Source organism: Aulonocara stuartgranti, assembly GCF_965226115.1.
Source record: "Aulonocara stuartgranti genome assembly, chromosome: 16".
NCBI lineage: Eukaryota > Metazoa > Chordata > Actinopteri > Cichliformes > Cichlidae > Aulonocara > Aulonocara stuartgranti.
In genome coordinates, this window is record NC_138952.1 from 19956136 (window position 1) to 19970011 (window position 13876).

Here is a 13876-nt window from a genome sequence, read left to right on the forward strand (position 1 = left end):
AGACGGAAGTGTATTTGCAGGAGTCATCTCGGTGACGTCCCTTCGCGGGCAGTTGCTTTAAGATAACAGTTTAATAACAGTTGCTCCAAATATGCGCTTCTTAACGACATAACGAATAATTTGCATTCAGATCGGAGAGTTTCTATCATGTCAGCGTGAACGGAAGCTGTGCTCGACCCAGTTACACATGCTCAGTTAGTTTTCGACGCACTAAACTGTCATCATGTCGTTTCTAGTGGACTCAGTCATTATGTTCACCTCACAGGTAATGCTGAGCTGGAAGAGTCGACTGGTAGTAACTCGTGTTTAACTTCGTACACCCGGACATGCAGTGACAGGTCTAAGCTTTGACTCTCAAGTGTATCCTCCCAATATCACACCGAAAACGCATTTTGAAGACTGTTAGCTTGGTGCTAGTTTACAGATGGTACAGACCTTGCTAAATATCGAGTTGTGGTTGTAAATAACTTCATTTAACAGAAGAATAACAACAACTTACAAGTTGTTGTCTTACCTAAGCAAAAGCGCCTTTACTAAAATGTAAGCTTTGAGAGTACAATTTGAGAGAATGTTTACATCCCTTGAGTACTTTAATGTGTACTTTAATACATGGTGATTTTAACAAAAGAACATTCAGGCTGTTTCCTAGTGAATTGCGAGGATAGAAATACAGTAGGTTTGCTGTGCAGGAGAACTTGTGGATTATGTAGTTTCACACTCTACAAGTAGGTTTAGCTGAGTTTCGTCAGCTTCACACTTGTGAATGTTGGATTTGCTTGTTGCAGAATGAATGCTTGTTTTGTAAGGTGGGTGGAAATCCATGACCGATGTTGTGCCAAAAACTGATTTCCAATGTTTCCATGTGTTTTTTAAGTGTAATGTCTTTACTTATATTTGTAAATTGACTTTAGTGAACAGGATTTGTAAAGGGTTTATATAGAAACTTTAAAAATTACCAGTTTTTCAAGTATCTTCATAACTCTGTGTTATTGTACCTACATTATAACCAAGCCAGTCCCTTTTGGACACTTGAAATATGTTTCCTGAACTATTGTTATATATGTTGTAATTTCTGCTGTCCTCTTGGTCAGATTACTCTTTTTTTTAAGTGTTTTTTTTTCTTACTTGATAAATAAAGGATTTATAAAAGTCACTGCCAAAACCTGATTTTGGCTTGTGACAGGAATGTTGAGGCTCAGGATGACTTGGCATATAAAAACAGTTTTTGGCAGACGATCACTTTTTGGCACAACACCTGATTGCAAATAGGTGATAAGCATTTTTGGTGTAGGGCTGCAAATTGGGAAAGAGAACTTGAACTGCCATTGATCCCAGTGATCCTACAGCTTACTGGACATTTTCATAGCCAGTAAGCTGTGATAATGTGAGAATTAGCTAGTGAACGGGCACCTATACCAGAAACCTGAAGCTGAAGACATGCTTTCGTATTTAACTTAAGCACATATTTATTCGAACAAATCCATCAAACTATCTCTAGCTCTGATAAGCTGAAATTTGATGGTATGCACATACCTCCCACTTTATTCCACACAGGTTCTGTTCTTTGGTTTCGGCTGGTTGTTCTTTATGCGGCAGCTGTTCAAAGACTATGAGGTACAGTGTCTTTACTTACAAATTATCACCAGGATGGATAATAATAAATCTAATAAGAAAAATGTAAGCGTTTAGGTTGCGTTGTAATTAATTAAATGTGTTTTTGTTTGTGTGCAGGTGCGGCACTATGTTGTCCAGGTGGTTTTCTCTGTCACCTTTGCTTTTTCATGCACGATGTTTGAGCTCATTATCTTTGAGATTCTGGGTGCCTTAAGCAGCAGGTTGGTGTATTTTCTGTGAGATTTTAGTGTGTTTTGTTGCTTACAGTCAATGAAAGACGTGAGCCTTTATGTGTTTGCAACAGTTCCAGGTATTTCCACTGGAAGCTGAATCTCTACGTGATTCTGCTGGTTCTAATCTTTGTGGTGCCTTTCTACATTGGTTATTTTGTTGTCAGCAACATCCGCCTATGTAAGTTCGCCACTTTTGCCCACTAAAAAAAATCAGATTTTATCACTTAAAGTTTTTTAAACTGTTTGACATCTCTCGGAGCAGTGCAGAGACAGCGGCTTCTTTTTGCCTGTATGGTGTGGTTTACCTTCATGTATTTCTTCTGGAAGTTGGGAGATCCATTCCCCATCTTGAGCCCGAAACATGGTGAGTGCACATAGCTCACTTTATTAACCACCAGTCACTTTTATGTTCTCACACTACATAGAGTATTTCAAACATTATAATTTTTTTTTTTAAATACAGAGGTCCCATCTCTAATATTGTACTTTGGAAAGAGTGTTGAAGGGCAAGCGAAGAGTTGTGATGCTTCAGTCTGATGCTTTGTGGGGGGGGTTGTGTTAGGGATTTTATCCATTGAGCAGCTAATCAGTCGTGTTGGTGTGATCGGAGTCACTCTCATGGCTCTGCTGTCTGGGTTTGGTGCCGTCAACTGTCCCTACACCTACATGTCCTACTTCCTCAGGTAAGCTCCACTGTGAGTGTATTCTGACAACACTTTCAGCTATGCTATGTGAAACAGAAAGTATATTTTTAGCAGGGCTTAAAATGAGGTAAATACAACTTCTGTTAAACAACAGCATATGATGCATTACACAGTGTCATGATTTATTTAACAAAGATGGATGAATCCAGAAGCAGCGTTTGAAAAACTAAGCCCACCCTTACTTCTTCCATAGGAATTAAGAGGGAAAGTAACAGCCAGGTGCTGATAATCAAATGCATTTGATTAAGCGATCATTAGCAGATCAGTTTGCCGGTCTGGAGCATTCGGGTGTGTATTAAAACAGTGCCAAGGAGGAAAGATATCTGCAGTGATCTTACAGTAACAATGGTCACTGCCTGTCAATCTGGGAAGGCTTATATAGCTGTCATTTACAGCAAGAAACATTACTCATAAACGGAAGACATTTAAGACAGCTGCCAATCGTTCCAGAAGTAAACATCCCAACAAAGTCACCTCAAGGTCAGACTGTGCGACGCTCAGAGAAACTAAAAACACCAAGAGCTATATCTCAGATTCTACTGAAGAATTGCGGTTGGTTTGGAGGGTTTTCAGAAAGCCACTTTGCTCTAAAAGGAACGTGGCAGCATGAGTTTGGTTTGTATGTGAAGAAACCACAAGACATCTTTGGAGTGGAGATGTTTGGTCATATTGAACAGTGTCATGTGTAGCAGAAACTAAACAGAGCATATTAGCACAAACGCCTCATACTCATACTCAGCATAGGAGACCCACTCCCCGTCTATCAGTCTCACAAACGTGTGGGATTGATAAACTGGGAAACGGTTAACTGAGGTTATTGCTGTTAAAATGGTTTCACAAGCTGTTGCATCATGGTGTATACTTAGTTTTTCACACTGCTTCTATGTTTTTGTCTTAGTTTTGTGAAATAGTGACACAGTGTAACATGTCACATCATGGTTTGTTCTTAAATAATTTTAGAGCCTGCTAGCCAGACGGCTTTATTATTATAATATCCTGATAATTGAAATAGGCTGTACATTCTTTTTACCATGACTGTAATCATGCATTATATTAATCTGAGTCTCACTGATTATCATACTGACTTTTATCTTTTTTTCATGGCAGAACTCAAACAAAGGATGACACTGCCTTTATGCTTTGTGCTTTTGTTGCGTTCATAGAAATGTAACAGACAGTGACATCCTTGCTCTGGAGAGACGGCTGCTTCAGACTATGGACATGATTGTCAGCAAAAAGAAACGGTAAGAAAAGACTTTTTGTTTTTTCTTAAACTACAAAAACATATTTGTGTCGCATTTCATAGATTTTTTTTTTTTTAAAACTATTTTTAAAGAATTGCTATGACCCGGAGGCAGATGTACCAGCGTGGGGAAGACCAGAACAAACAGACAGGATTCTGGGGCATGATCAAGAGTGTCACCTCGACACAAACGGGCAGTGAAAGTATCCTTTATGCCTATAATGAATAAAACTTGACACACGGGGTTGCCACAGCAGTTTTACGTGGTGCAACATGACGGGATTTGTAACTTATTTGAAGCCTAATTTCTGTGATTTTTCAGCTGTTACTGAATATCTCCATTTTAAGTGGGCTTAAATATTTGTAGTCATCCTTGACTTCTTTCTCCAGACCTCTCTCTGGTCCAGCAGGAGGTTGACGCTCTTGAGGAGTTGAGTCGGCAGCTTTTTCTTGAGACCGTAGACCTCCAAGCCACTAAGGTAACAAGTGTGCGTGTGTGATCACACGCACACTTTGCTGTGGACTTTGGAGACCTTCTCTAATTTATTTTATATATTTTTAAAATTCCTCATCTATAACAAGTTGAACATCCCATCTCAGTTGTGATTTCTGTTCTTTTGATTAGAACCCAACCGATTTATCAGTGGGCCACTAGTATGATCTGATACTAGCTATTTGCTGGTGTATCTGTATTGGCACTTGCAACAGCTGATTGACTGACTATACAAGAGAGGAGAAACACCCTTCAATCTTGCTACAACTGTTGATGCTGCATAGTTTGCCCACCAGAGGGCACTCTCCAACCACTCTGGTGGGAGCATGCATATTGGGAACTGATCTGGGCAGAGTTGGGCAAAACTTGAGCAAGTAAATTAATAACTACCCATAACAAATGGAGTCAGTGAGTCTGCCAATGTATTGGAATATCTTATTTTTTACATCAGCAAATATCTGTCTGAAATATTAGCTGGACTCTTGCTGAAACCAGGTCCAGTATTCAGGTCCCTTTTCACTCTTGCTTATTCTTCAGTAAGTATCAAGTAAAGAATTCAGGTCATGTTATGACTTAATAGCTGTTCAGCTATCATCATCATTACTCTGTTAAGCTTAGTTATTGATCTGTAACATATCAGGGTCCTTATAACATATGCACTAGCATGAGTCCCTAGCATGATGTGAACCATTTACATTGCCTGTCCACCATATAGAGGATTACACCACTACTCCTTGTAAAATGCTGATTCTAAAATGTTAATAACGTGGCAAGTGTGGTTGTTATTTTTGTGATTTAAGCAGGTAAGGTTTAGTCTGAAGCACAAAGCGACATGCATGCCTGTGTTTTCCATAGAAACCATTGTTTAATTGAATGTTTTGATTAAATCCAAGAGGACTCTGACACCATAACAGCACATCCTGCCTTTATAGACACATTTATTTATACACACTACGCCCTTTTCTTGTATGTAGGGTAAATGATTTGCAAATTTTTTAACACCACCTTTCTTTATCTGCAGGAGCGAATTGAGTACTCAAAGACATTCCAGGGAAAATACTTTAACTTCCTTGGCTACTTCTTTTCCATCTACTGTGTGTGGAAAATCTTCATGGTGAGAATATTCACATAATGTACTCTGGCTTTGTTTTTGTTTTTTTTTCATTCATAATGACATACATAGTTTTGGTTACATAATAATTGTCACTGTGTATCTTTATTGCACTAGATGTAATAAAATGTTATTCTTCTTGTAATCATAGGCCACTATAAACATAGTGTTTGATAGAGTGGGAAAGACGGATCCAGTGACGAGGGGCATTGAAATTACGGTGAACTACCTGGGCATTCAGTTTGATGTGAGACACACACCCATGCACTCACAAACACAAAGCTGTGTTTCGATTAGTTCATAAGACTCGACCCAAACATAAACAATACTTGTCTTACCTTAATGTTTAAAAATGAATTTTTTTTACTGAAATTTCATGTTATGGGGCCTTTTTTTGTTCTCCAGACACGTCTCCATAATTTAGCTGTGTAAATATGTCCCCATAACATGAGTAATACACAAGACCTGCAGCAATGTCATATGTCATGTAGACTTGTTTTCTGCAAGAACTCTGATCATGCTCATTATTTTTTTGAGTTCTCACAGTTCACAATTAAAGATCCTTGGAGTCACTTTTGAATTTAAATGAATAAATGGCTACAAAATAAAATCTTTTATTGGTTTTTGCCTGCACTATTTCTCACGCCACTATTTTTCTTATTGATTTTTTGTCTTTCTCACTTTTCAGGTCAAGTTTTGGTCCCAACACATTTCTTTCATCTTGGTGGGAATAATCATCGTCACGTCGATACGTGGCTTACTCATCACCCTCACCAAGGTAAAGCTGTCACTTCATAAGGTCTTTTTAGGCAGTTCATCTTGATCCTCATGATCAGTTTAATGAAACATTTTCTGCTGCTTATTTTTAGTTTTTCTACGCAATATCAAGCAGCAAGTCTTCCAATGTCATTGTGCTTGTCCTCGCTCAGATCATGGTGAGTGTGTCTGCCTTACGCCTATGTTTTTAAGAAAACCTGCAGCCTACAAATGACCGTGAATCTGAATCTTTGTTGTCATCGTAGCAATGAAACTGAGGCGCAATTCTCTCTGTGCAAAAAAGAAAAAAATCCACACAGTTCCTCAATAAAATGTAAAAATTAAATTAAAAATATATAGAAAAATATGTCTATAAACATCAAACACAATTGTTTCCATGTTGCACTAGCCTCCACTTGCCGGTGTTGATTTAAATACCAGCAATAACCTGTGGTTGTAAACATGAGACTGAGTTGTAAGATTGTAAACATTGCATAACAAGTTATACTGAATCAAATTGTCTGTAACTGTAATTTGGCAATCAGACGTTTCTGTGCATCTCAATCCAATAGGGGATGTATTTCGTGTCATCTGTGCTGCTGATGCGTATGAGCATGCCATTGGAGTATCGCTCCATTGTGACAGAGGTTCTGGGAGAGCTGCAGTTCAACTTCTATCACCGCTGGTTTGATGTCATCTTCCTGGTCAGCGCTTTGTCCAGCATCCTCTTCCTTTATCTGGCCCACAAGCAGGCACCAGAAAAACACATGGCACTCTGATCTCCTGAAGTACATCACCTCTCTTTGGACTTGTGATGCATGGGCTAACTTTTAAATTTGGAATTTAGAGATATCCAAAATTACATTATTTTATATGTATATGTTGGACATATTTACCTGGACTGCCTTTTCCTGAATCAGGAATGGTGGATTTTGAGGAATAAGTTTTGGGGACCTTTTGGGGCTAAGAGAACAACTTTGAACTTGGACCCTCTTGAAATTAAAGTATTTACAGAACATTATTATTAGGTTTTTTTGATTTTCTATTTGAAAATACAAACACTGTTTCATTTGTTTACTACATTCTTTTCTTTCTTCATTGTCATGATTGGAGCTGACCTGGGGCCTGTTCACCATATTATTTGCCACAGCAGCATACTAAGACCACACCTACTCCTTTTACTTTATTGTAAATTACCATCCATCGATTATGCATATACCATATTCAGGGTCGCTGCAGGCTATGCCAGCTGTCTTAGGTGAGAGGCAGAGTACATGCTGGACAGGCGGCCAGTCTATCACAGGGCTAACGCATAGTGGCAAACAGCCATTTAGAACTATCAGTTAGCTGTCAGTACCTGGAGAAACCCACGCAACCAGGGAAATCATGCACACTCCACTCAGAAAGGCCTCGGCGACCTGGTGGATTTGACCTCGCTGTAAGGGAAAAGTGCTTACCGTTGCACCACCATGCTTTCTGTTAATTATAAATGACATAAAGATTAAATTTCAAACTGCAGATCACTGCACAACCCTGGCTGCATGGTACACTGATGATACCAGGAGCATTTAAAGTGGGGAGAATGATGCGTGATTGTCACGATCCTCGAGTGTACTGTGAGTCGTTGCTGTTAGGGAGATACCACTTTAGTTGGGAGGGAATAATAAATATAATGTATTACTACCACATATTTGCAAACCAAGGTGTGATTTCTTCTCCTTGCTTTTAAATAATTATGAAGAAAATATTTTTGAATATGCAATAACAATAATATCCAGTGAGTTAACTTTACCTTTTAAAAATAAAAAACACTGATAGAACGTGCCAGTTTTTCAAAGAAGGAGAAGGCCACCTGCTATACTCTTGAAAATCAGCTGATAAATATTTTGGTGGACAGGCTGACTTTTCCAGCTGGGTTCAAGTCAGACCCAGCTGATCTTCTCTCGGTTGAATATATATATTTTATTAATTTCCCCCTTTTCACATTTGCTTTGAAAGTAGGTTAGCATTTACCCATTTGAATTTATTGTATTTTCCTTTTTTTGTTTCAGCTCCTTGGTGTGCAGCTTGCTTGATCAGAATATTTGAAAAGCTCATTAATCGGACAATGGACACATATATATTTGACATTTAAATATCTTTACCTTTTGGGTTTCTTTTTTCCTCATGTTTTAGTATGAAAGCATATTTGAAGGATTTTTTCATGACATATAATTTTAGATCCCTCACTTGTTTTTGCTGCTTTTATGCTCATCTACCAGAACCTCTTGCTCCAGTGGGGTCAGACTTTGTGGTCTCTCACTCCTCTAAACAGAGTGTGCACAAATCATTTTCTTTTATCGGTATACATCCACATTTAATAACCATGCGAGGCCAAAAGCTTCTCGGATGACACAAGCAGCCTCCGTCCTTGGATCTTTCTTTTTTTCTTCCAATGAAAAGATCAAAATGCCGCTTGTGATCCACATCCTGAAGTGGCTGTAAGTTTTGACAAATATGCTGTTTTTAGCTGCCAACAAAAATATATTCATGAAGTTGATCTTTTTTCAGATCACACCTTTGTTTATTCGTGTTTCAAAAACTTTTCATTTATTTATAAATCAGACAGCAAATTAAATTTTAAATATTTCGAACATTTATTAAAAGCAGGAGAAAAAAAGAATACATTAAAGGTCGCAGTGTTTACTGGCAGTATTAATATTGTGTTCATTCTCGGTGCTGTGCTAGTCATAGTAGGAAGGATATTACTCATCTCCGCAAACACACTCATCAAAAGGCAGTTCAAAGGATCGTTGGGCAAACGTTCCTGAAATTTCTCGATATTCACAAAGATGTTTTTCTCAGCCATGTCATACAGTTGAAGCAGCTACTCTGCGATGATTCAGATTTTGACAGTAAGTTTGAAGTCTTCACTTCATGTCCTATTGTTTCTGTCAACTTAAAAAAATCTTTTGATATTAAGTCTTTGTGAGAAGCCAAGCTGACTGGTTAAAATAAACAGAAGAAAAAGAAACAGATCAACATCAAATTAGGCCAAATCAGGAGAGGGGTCCTTCAGGTCGCTCCTCACAATCTCTCATCAATGCTTTCTGTAGACGAAGATGATGACACGGATGAGTTCTAAATAAGAGAAAACACAGACGTTATTAAGGACAATGAGCTTTTTTCCTGTATGTTTTTAGTTCAGAGATGATTGAGAAAAGGTGATGAGAGGTATTTTATCAAGCAAATGAAAATACTATAACCAAGGCCAAAATTCTGCGGTTATAGTACAAGCAGATTTAATGTTTACTATGCTCCTGATCCTAGTTTGGTGTGTTAGCATGCAAACAGCAGCCACAGAGTACAGCTGACGATGATGGGAATGACGTTTTTTAAAGGCATTTGGTCATCATCAGTGTCAGATAAATGTTACAGTTCATTCTTTGTCTTGTCTTCCTTACAGCAGATGGCTGCCATTCTCCGAGCCTGGTTCTGCTAGATGTTTCTTCCTGTTAAAAGGAAGTTCTTTTTTCTTCACATCTTTGCCAAATGCTTGCTCATAGGGGTTTGTTTGATTGTTGGGCTTTTCTCTGCATTGTAGAGTCTTTACCTTACAGTGCCTCGAGGCAACTGTTGTTTAGTGCTATATAAATAAAACTGAATTGAATTCTGAGGAAAAGATGGATGTCTGAACAAGTTTCCTCTCATCCAGTCATCGAATTATTTACCCCAAACCTTGTAAACCTCGCCGTGGCACTAAAAGGAAACCCAGGGGCTACTCAGAGCCAGTATTTATTCTCTGGGGACTATGAATGTTTTCGAAACAATTAGAAACTACTTCTCACCCTCTGTCTTTCTGGTTCAGTCGGGGTTGTAGGTCTTGCTTCCTCTTCCTCCAGTCTCTCCTTCCTGCTGGCTTCTGGAGTTTTTGCACTGTGGACTTGAGCGTAAGATGTTTCCCCGAGGAGCTGGCGTGTGATAGGCACTCCTTGAGCTTTGAGCTTTTCATAGACGCTCTTTTTAGCCACCAACATTTCCAGATAATTCCCACTGCCTTGGATAATCTTCACCACGTCATCATGATGGCTCTGCTCTACATTCACCCCGTTCACCTCAACCACAATGTCATCATCCTCCATGCCTACCTTGTCAGCTACTCCACCCTTCACCACCTGGAACACAGTGTGTCTTATCACTTATCAGTTGTGCTTAAAGTGTCAATGGTCAAATTGTGGACATTATTTTAAGCCTTACATTTTGAAGGTAATGGCCGCACACTCCCTGGATGCTATTTAGATGAAAGCCAAAGCCATCTGAGGTCTTCTCCAGTTTACACAGTTTAGGCCTGAGTTCCTCTTTCCTCTCTGCAGCAGGCGTGCTTGATCTTGTAGGAATGGGTAAGTTAACAGCTTCTTTGTAACTGGGTGGTGAGTTGGAATCATTCATCTCCTCCAAGAAAAGCAGAGGAGGAACTTTCCCCTGTGAATGATACAACATGATATAATTTAGACCACCTACAGGGATTACTTAACAGACAAGATGTTGGCGCCCTGGCTCACCAGCTTATACACTTGGTCTGTGTCTTTGTCCACTACTAGGAGGCAACATTTGTTGCCACTCTGCTTGATCCTGTCTACCACCTCCTCATGGCGGCAGCTCTCCACATCTCTGCCATCCACAGCCACCAGCCTGTCCATTTCCTTCAGGCGCGCTTTTTCTGCTGAACTGCCTCTCTCTATGTCCCTGATGAAGTGTCCTGCATGGAGTCATGGAGCACATTATTAAAATGCAGCCTTCTTTGGACAGTATAATCTACAAAACATAGTCATTATAATCATGCCTGCTTGATTGGGCTCCTCTCTAAGGGTGAAGCCGTATCCATCAGATCCTTTGGTTATGTTGATGATGCGTGGTTCTTGAGGGAGGTGCTTTGTTGTGGCTAACCACGAGCCAATCTTTGCATGAGTCTTCTGATAGAACTTGTCTGTTTCCTCGTCGACCAGTAGGAACATGATATGGCTGCCTGCCCGTTTAATTTTGTCCACTGCTCCTTCGTGTGTGATGTTTTCTACGTTTTCCCCGTTGATCTCCACCAGACGGTCACTGAGTTTGACCCCTGCCCTTTCAGCTGTGCCTCCTGGGGTCACTTCTGTCATGAAAAGTCCACGCTCACCTGGACATGATGATAAAAAAAGGAATTTTTTTAAACATAATTGAACAGTTTTCTTGATAGCTCTCTACAGACTAAAAAGAAAAAAGTCATCCCTTTTGAAGTTTAACCAAAATCCTAATTTTAATTTGTGATAGTATTTTTTTTGTATCTATTACTACTGAAATACCTTTCAAAGATAAGTGCACAGAAAACACTGCAACAAGTTAGATATAAAGTCCAGGTCTGAAAAGTGAAATCGTTGCAAAGGTCTTTAAATCTTCATGTGGAAGGTGACTCCCAAAGAAAATCACATAAAAGTCTATAATGAATGAGCATGGTTGTCTAACTATTTCTGTGACTGGACTATAACAGACTGTTGTCCGTACCAGGGTGAATCCTCTTGCCTGAGGACAGCAAGGATAGGGTCATGCACAGCCTGAACTGGATAAGTGGAATAAAATAGATAGCTGGACAGAAGTCTGTAATGATACTTAAGCTCCCTTCAACACTATCATGATTAGTTCTGGTTTTAGCCACTGTTTTCAAGCCTTATTGACTACTATACATATGAGGCATTAGGAAATGCTCTATTAGCAAATAAATACGCTTTTAGATGGAACCACTGTAAGTGTCATATAAATGGGTACTTCCAAAGTTAAGTCATTTGAGTTTAGCAAATCTAAACTTCCACTGTCCAGCGTCAAATGGCTTTTATTACTATAAATTGTCCTCCTATGGCCTTTTTTATTCTAACACTTACTCAGAATTGGGAGTCCCTGCATCCTCTCCTTACCTTCAACTGAGCGAATAGAAAACCCAAAGCTTGAGCTGGACTTAACCAAGTAGCAGAGTTTGGGTTTTAGACGATGTTTTTCCACTCCATTGGCAACTGGCTTGCTTCCAGGGTTGGAAAGGTTTACTCCCTGGGCTTTTGCTTGCTTGTAGGAGGATTCATCGAGAATGTGAAATGTGACAGATGTTCCACTGTTTTTCACCAGGTCCACCACCTGTCCAGGAAAAAAAGATGCTTGTCACAGCAGAACTGGTCTAAGAGTTGTTATTGATTTGATTAATGCACTGCAGTATTTCTGCATCCTGCTCACTTCAGAATGCGAACATTCATCGACAAATGTTCCATTGACCCGGAGGATGCGGTCTCCGTCTTTGATGCCAGCCAGCTCAGCTGGACCTCCCATTTCCAAGCAGCGGATCAGGTGACCCTCCTCGCCATTTTCCACCCTCAGATAGAAGCCAAATGTCTGTTTTGGTTTCTTGGATAGGGTAAACACCCGTGGCTTGTACCCAGCCATGTCCTAACAAAAAAGGTGAAAAGCACACACATGACAATCACAGTGGTAAAGTCATGACATTAAATACACCTGTCACTACTAATGCTTGACTTACAGGCATATCTTCTTTTTTTAACACCTCCCGCCACCCTTTGTATTGTTACTGCCTCTGGTCTTTTAAATATATAAGTAGAGTAGAAACTATTACTGGACCTTAAGGACCAGTAGGAGGGTTGCTTCAGATCAATAATCTTACAGTTAACCTTTCATGCTGGGTTTGCAACAGAAGTTAATGGTTAATAGCAAACATAGCTGACAGTGGTGATGACTCTCTATAAAAAAGCAGCTTGGACTTTGAATGAACAATAAGAACTTCTGCTGCAATTCTTGCTGGATTGTTATTCCCATACAGGAAGGTCTGTGTGTGCACATGTACTGGCTTATTTATTCAGCCAATAATGTAGCTTAATAAACAAATAATGGCAAAAAAAACCAACGACTTTATTTAAGCAGGCAGGTTAAAATAATTTTTTTGTTTGTATTCCTTATACCTTTACATTTAGTTTTTACCTGTTCTAGATTTAAGTGTGTAGAATTTATGTTTGCACTGAATGCAATCTTAAAGTGTCATCTTAAAGATCACATTGTTTATAGATCCGGTATCTAATTAATAAGAGCCCTGAGATTACAAATTTATGTCTATAATCTCAGTAATATCTTGTGTCAGTTTACTATAACACAAGCAACACAGCTCACCCTCAAGAAACACTCATCAGACAACATTTTCCATTATTCTTAAAATGAATTTATAAGATAGCATAGATCTAGTTTTGAATGTGACATTGAAAAATTTTAACTAACTACACGATCTCTGAAAAATTACATACAGCGTAGTTGAGTGTTTATAATATACTCACCAGCCTGTCTCTCCTGGCGTCTGAATCTCAAAGGAGAGCTCACCTGTTACTGTTTAGCTGTTATCTATGTATCTTTAACCTGTCTACCTCCTCCTTCCTGCCCCTTTTCCTTCCCCCTTCAGGGACTTTGACAGGCCAAAGGTTAGCCTAAAGGCTGAGTTATTTAACAGTTTCTAGGCTCACAAATATCTGCAGATGCGTTACAAGGTGGGCAGTCAGCTGTTTAGTGGTCAAAGGTACAAAATGCAGGTGGCAAAAAAACAATGTACAATCATTGCAGCACACACAGTTATTACAGCATTGTGAAATTTTAGTTATAATCACTAACACCGTATTGTGAAATGACTACAAAAATGCATAATTTAATTTTTACTTGAAAGAA

General features: G+C 39.1%; 2 protein-coding genes across 3 annotated transcripts; one reads left to right on the plus strand and one right to left on the minus strand.

The window, feature by feature from the left end:
• Positions 1 to 3: 3 nt before the first annotated feature.
• LOC309691430 (Golgi pH regulator) lies at positions 4 to 7175 on the plus strand. Of its 2 annotated transcripts, none has more exons than XM_082509073.1 (14): positions 4 to 338; positions 1555 to 1614; positions 1732 to 1835; positions 1919 to 2025; positions 2110 to 2211; positions 2410 to 2530; positions 3715 to 3795; positions 3888 to 3997; positions 4185 to 4273; positions 5309 to 5401; positions 5550 to 5645; positions 6087 to 6176; positions 6268 to 6333; positions 6727 to 7175. In XM_082509073.1, exons 2-14 carry the CDS (start codon positions 1588 to 1590, stop codon positions 6931 to 6933), a joined length of 1293 nt encoding a protein of 430 aa, XP_082365199.1. In that variant the 5' UTR covers positions 4 to 338; positions 1555 to 1587; the 3' UTR covers positions 6934 to 7175. The 2 variants fall into 2 exon arrangements, with proteins under 2 accessions (XP_082365199.1, XP_082365198.1); XM_082509072.1 differs by having other exon boundaries at positions 4 to 265.
• A 1591-nt stretch (positions 7176 to 8766) lies between these two features.
• On the minus strand, positions 8767 to 13595 carry pdzk1 (PDZ domain containing 1). Its single transcript, XM_082509071.1, has 8 exons — positions 13495 to 13595; positions 12392 to 12601; positions 12082 to 12295; positions 10977 to 11309; positions 10696 to 10892; positions 10391 to 10615; positions 9982 to 10308; positions 8767 to 9274 (listed from the first exon to the last, which is right to left on the minus strand). The coding sequence occupies exons 2-8, from the start codon at positions 12596 to 12598 to the stop codon at positions 9221 to 9223; spliced, it is 1557 nt and encodes a 518-aa protein (XP_082365197.1). The 5' UTR covers positions 12599 to 12601; positions 13495 to 13595; the 3' UTR covers positions 8767 to 9220.
• Between the last annotated feature and the right edge of the window lie 281 nt (positions 13596 to 13876).

Bases quoted from the DNA above. Each gene is read 5' to 3' on its own strand.
- pdzk1 (XM_082509071.1), bottom strand. From the start codon at position 12,598: ATGGCTGGGTACAAGCCACGGGTGTTTACCCTATCCAAGAAACCAAAA. The intron at 12,296-12,391 runs GTGAGCAGGATG...TTTCCTGGACAG, and splicing joins ATGAATGTTCGCATTCTGAA to GTGGTGGACCTGGTGAAAAA. The intron at 9,275-9,981 runs GTGAGAAGTAGT...TCTCTTATTTAG, and splicing joins CTGAACCAGAAAGACAGAGG to AACTCATCCGTGTCATCATC.
- LOC309691430 (XM_082509072.1), top strand. From the start codon at position 224: ATGTCGTTTCTAGTGGACTCAGTCATTATGTTCACCTCACAG. The intron at 2,212-2,409 runs GTGAGTGCACAT...GGGTTGTGTTAG, and splicing joins CATCTTGAGCCCGAAACATG to GGATTTTATCCATTGAGCAG. The intron at 5,646-6,086 runs GTGAGACACACA...CTCACTTTTCAG, and splicing joins ACCTGGGCATTCAGTTTGAT to GTCAAGTTTTGGTCCCAACA.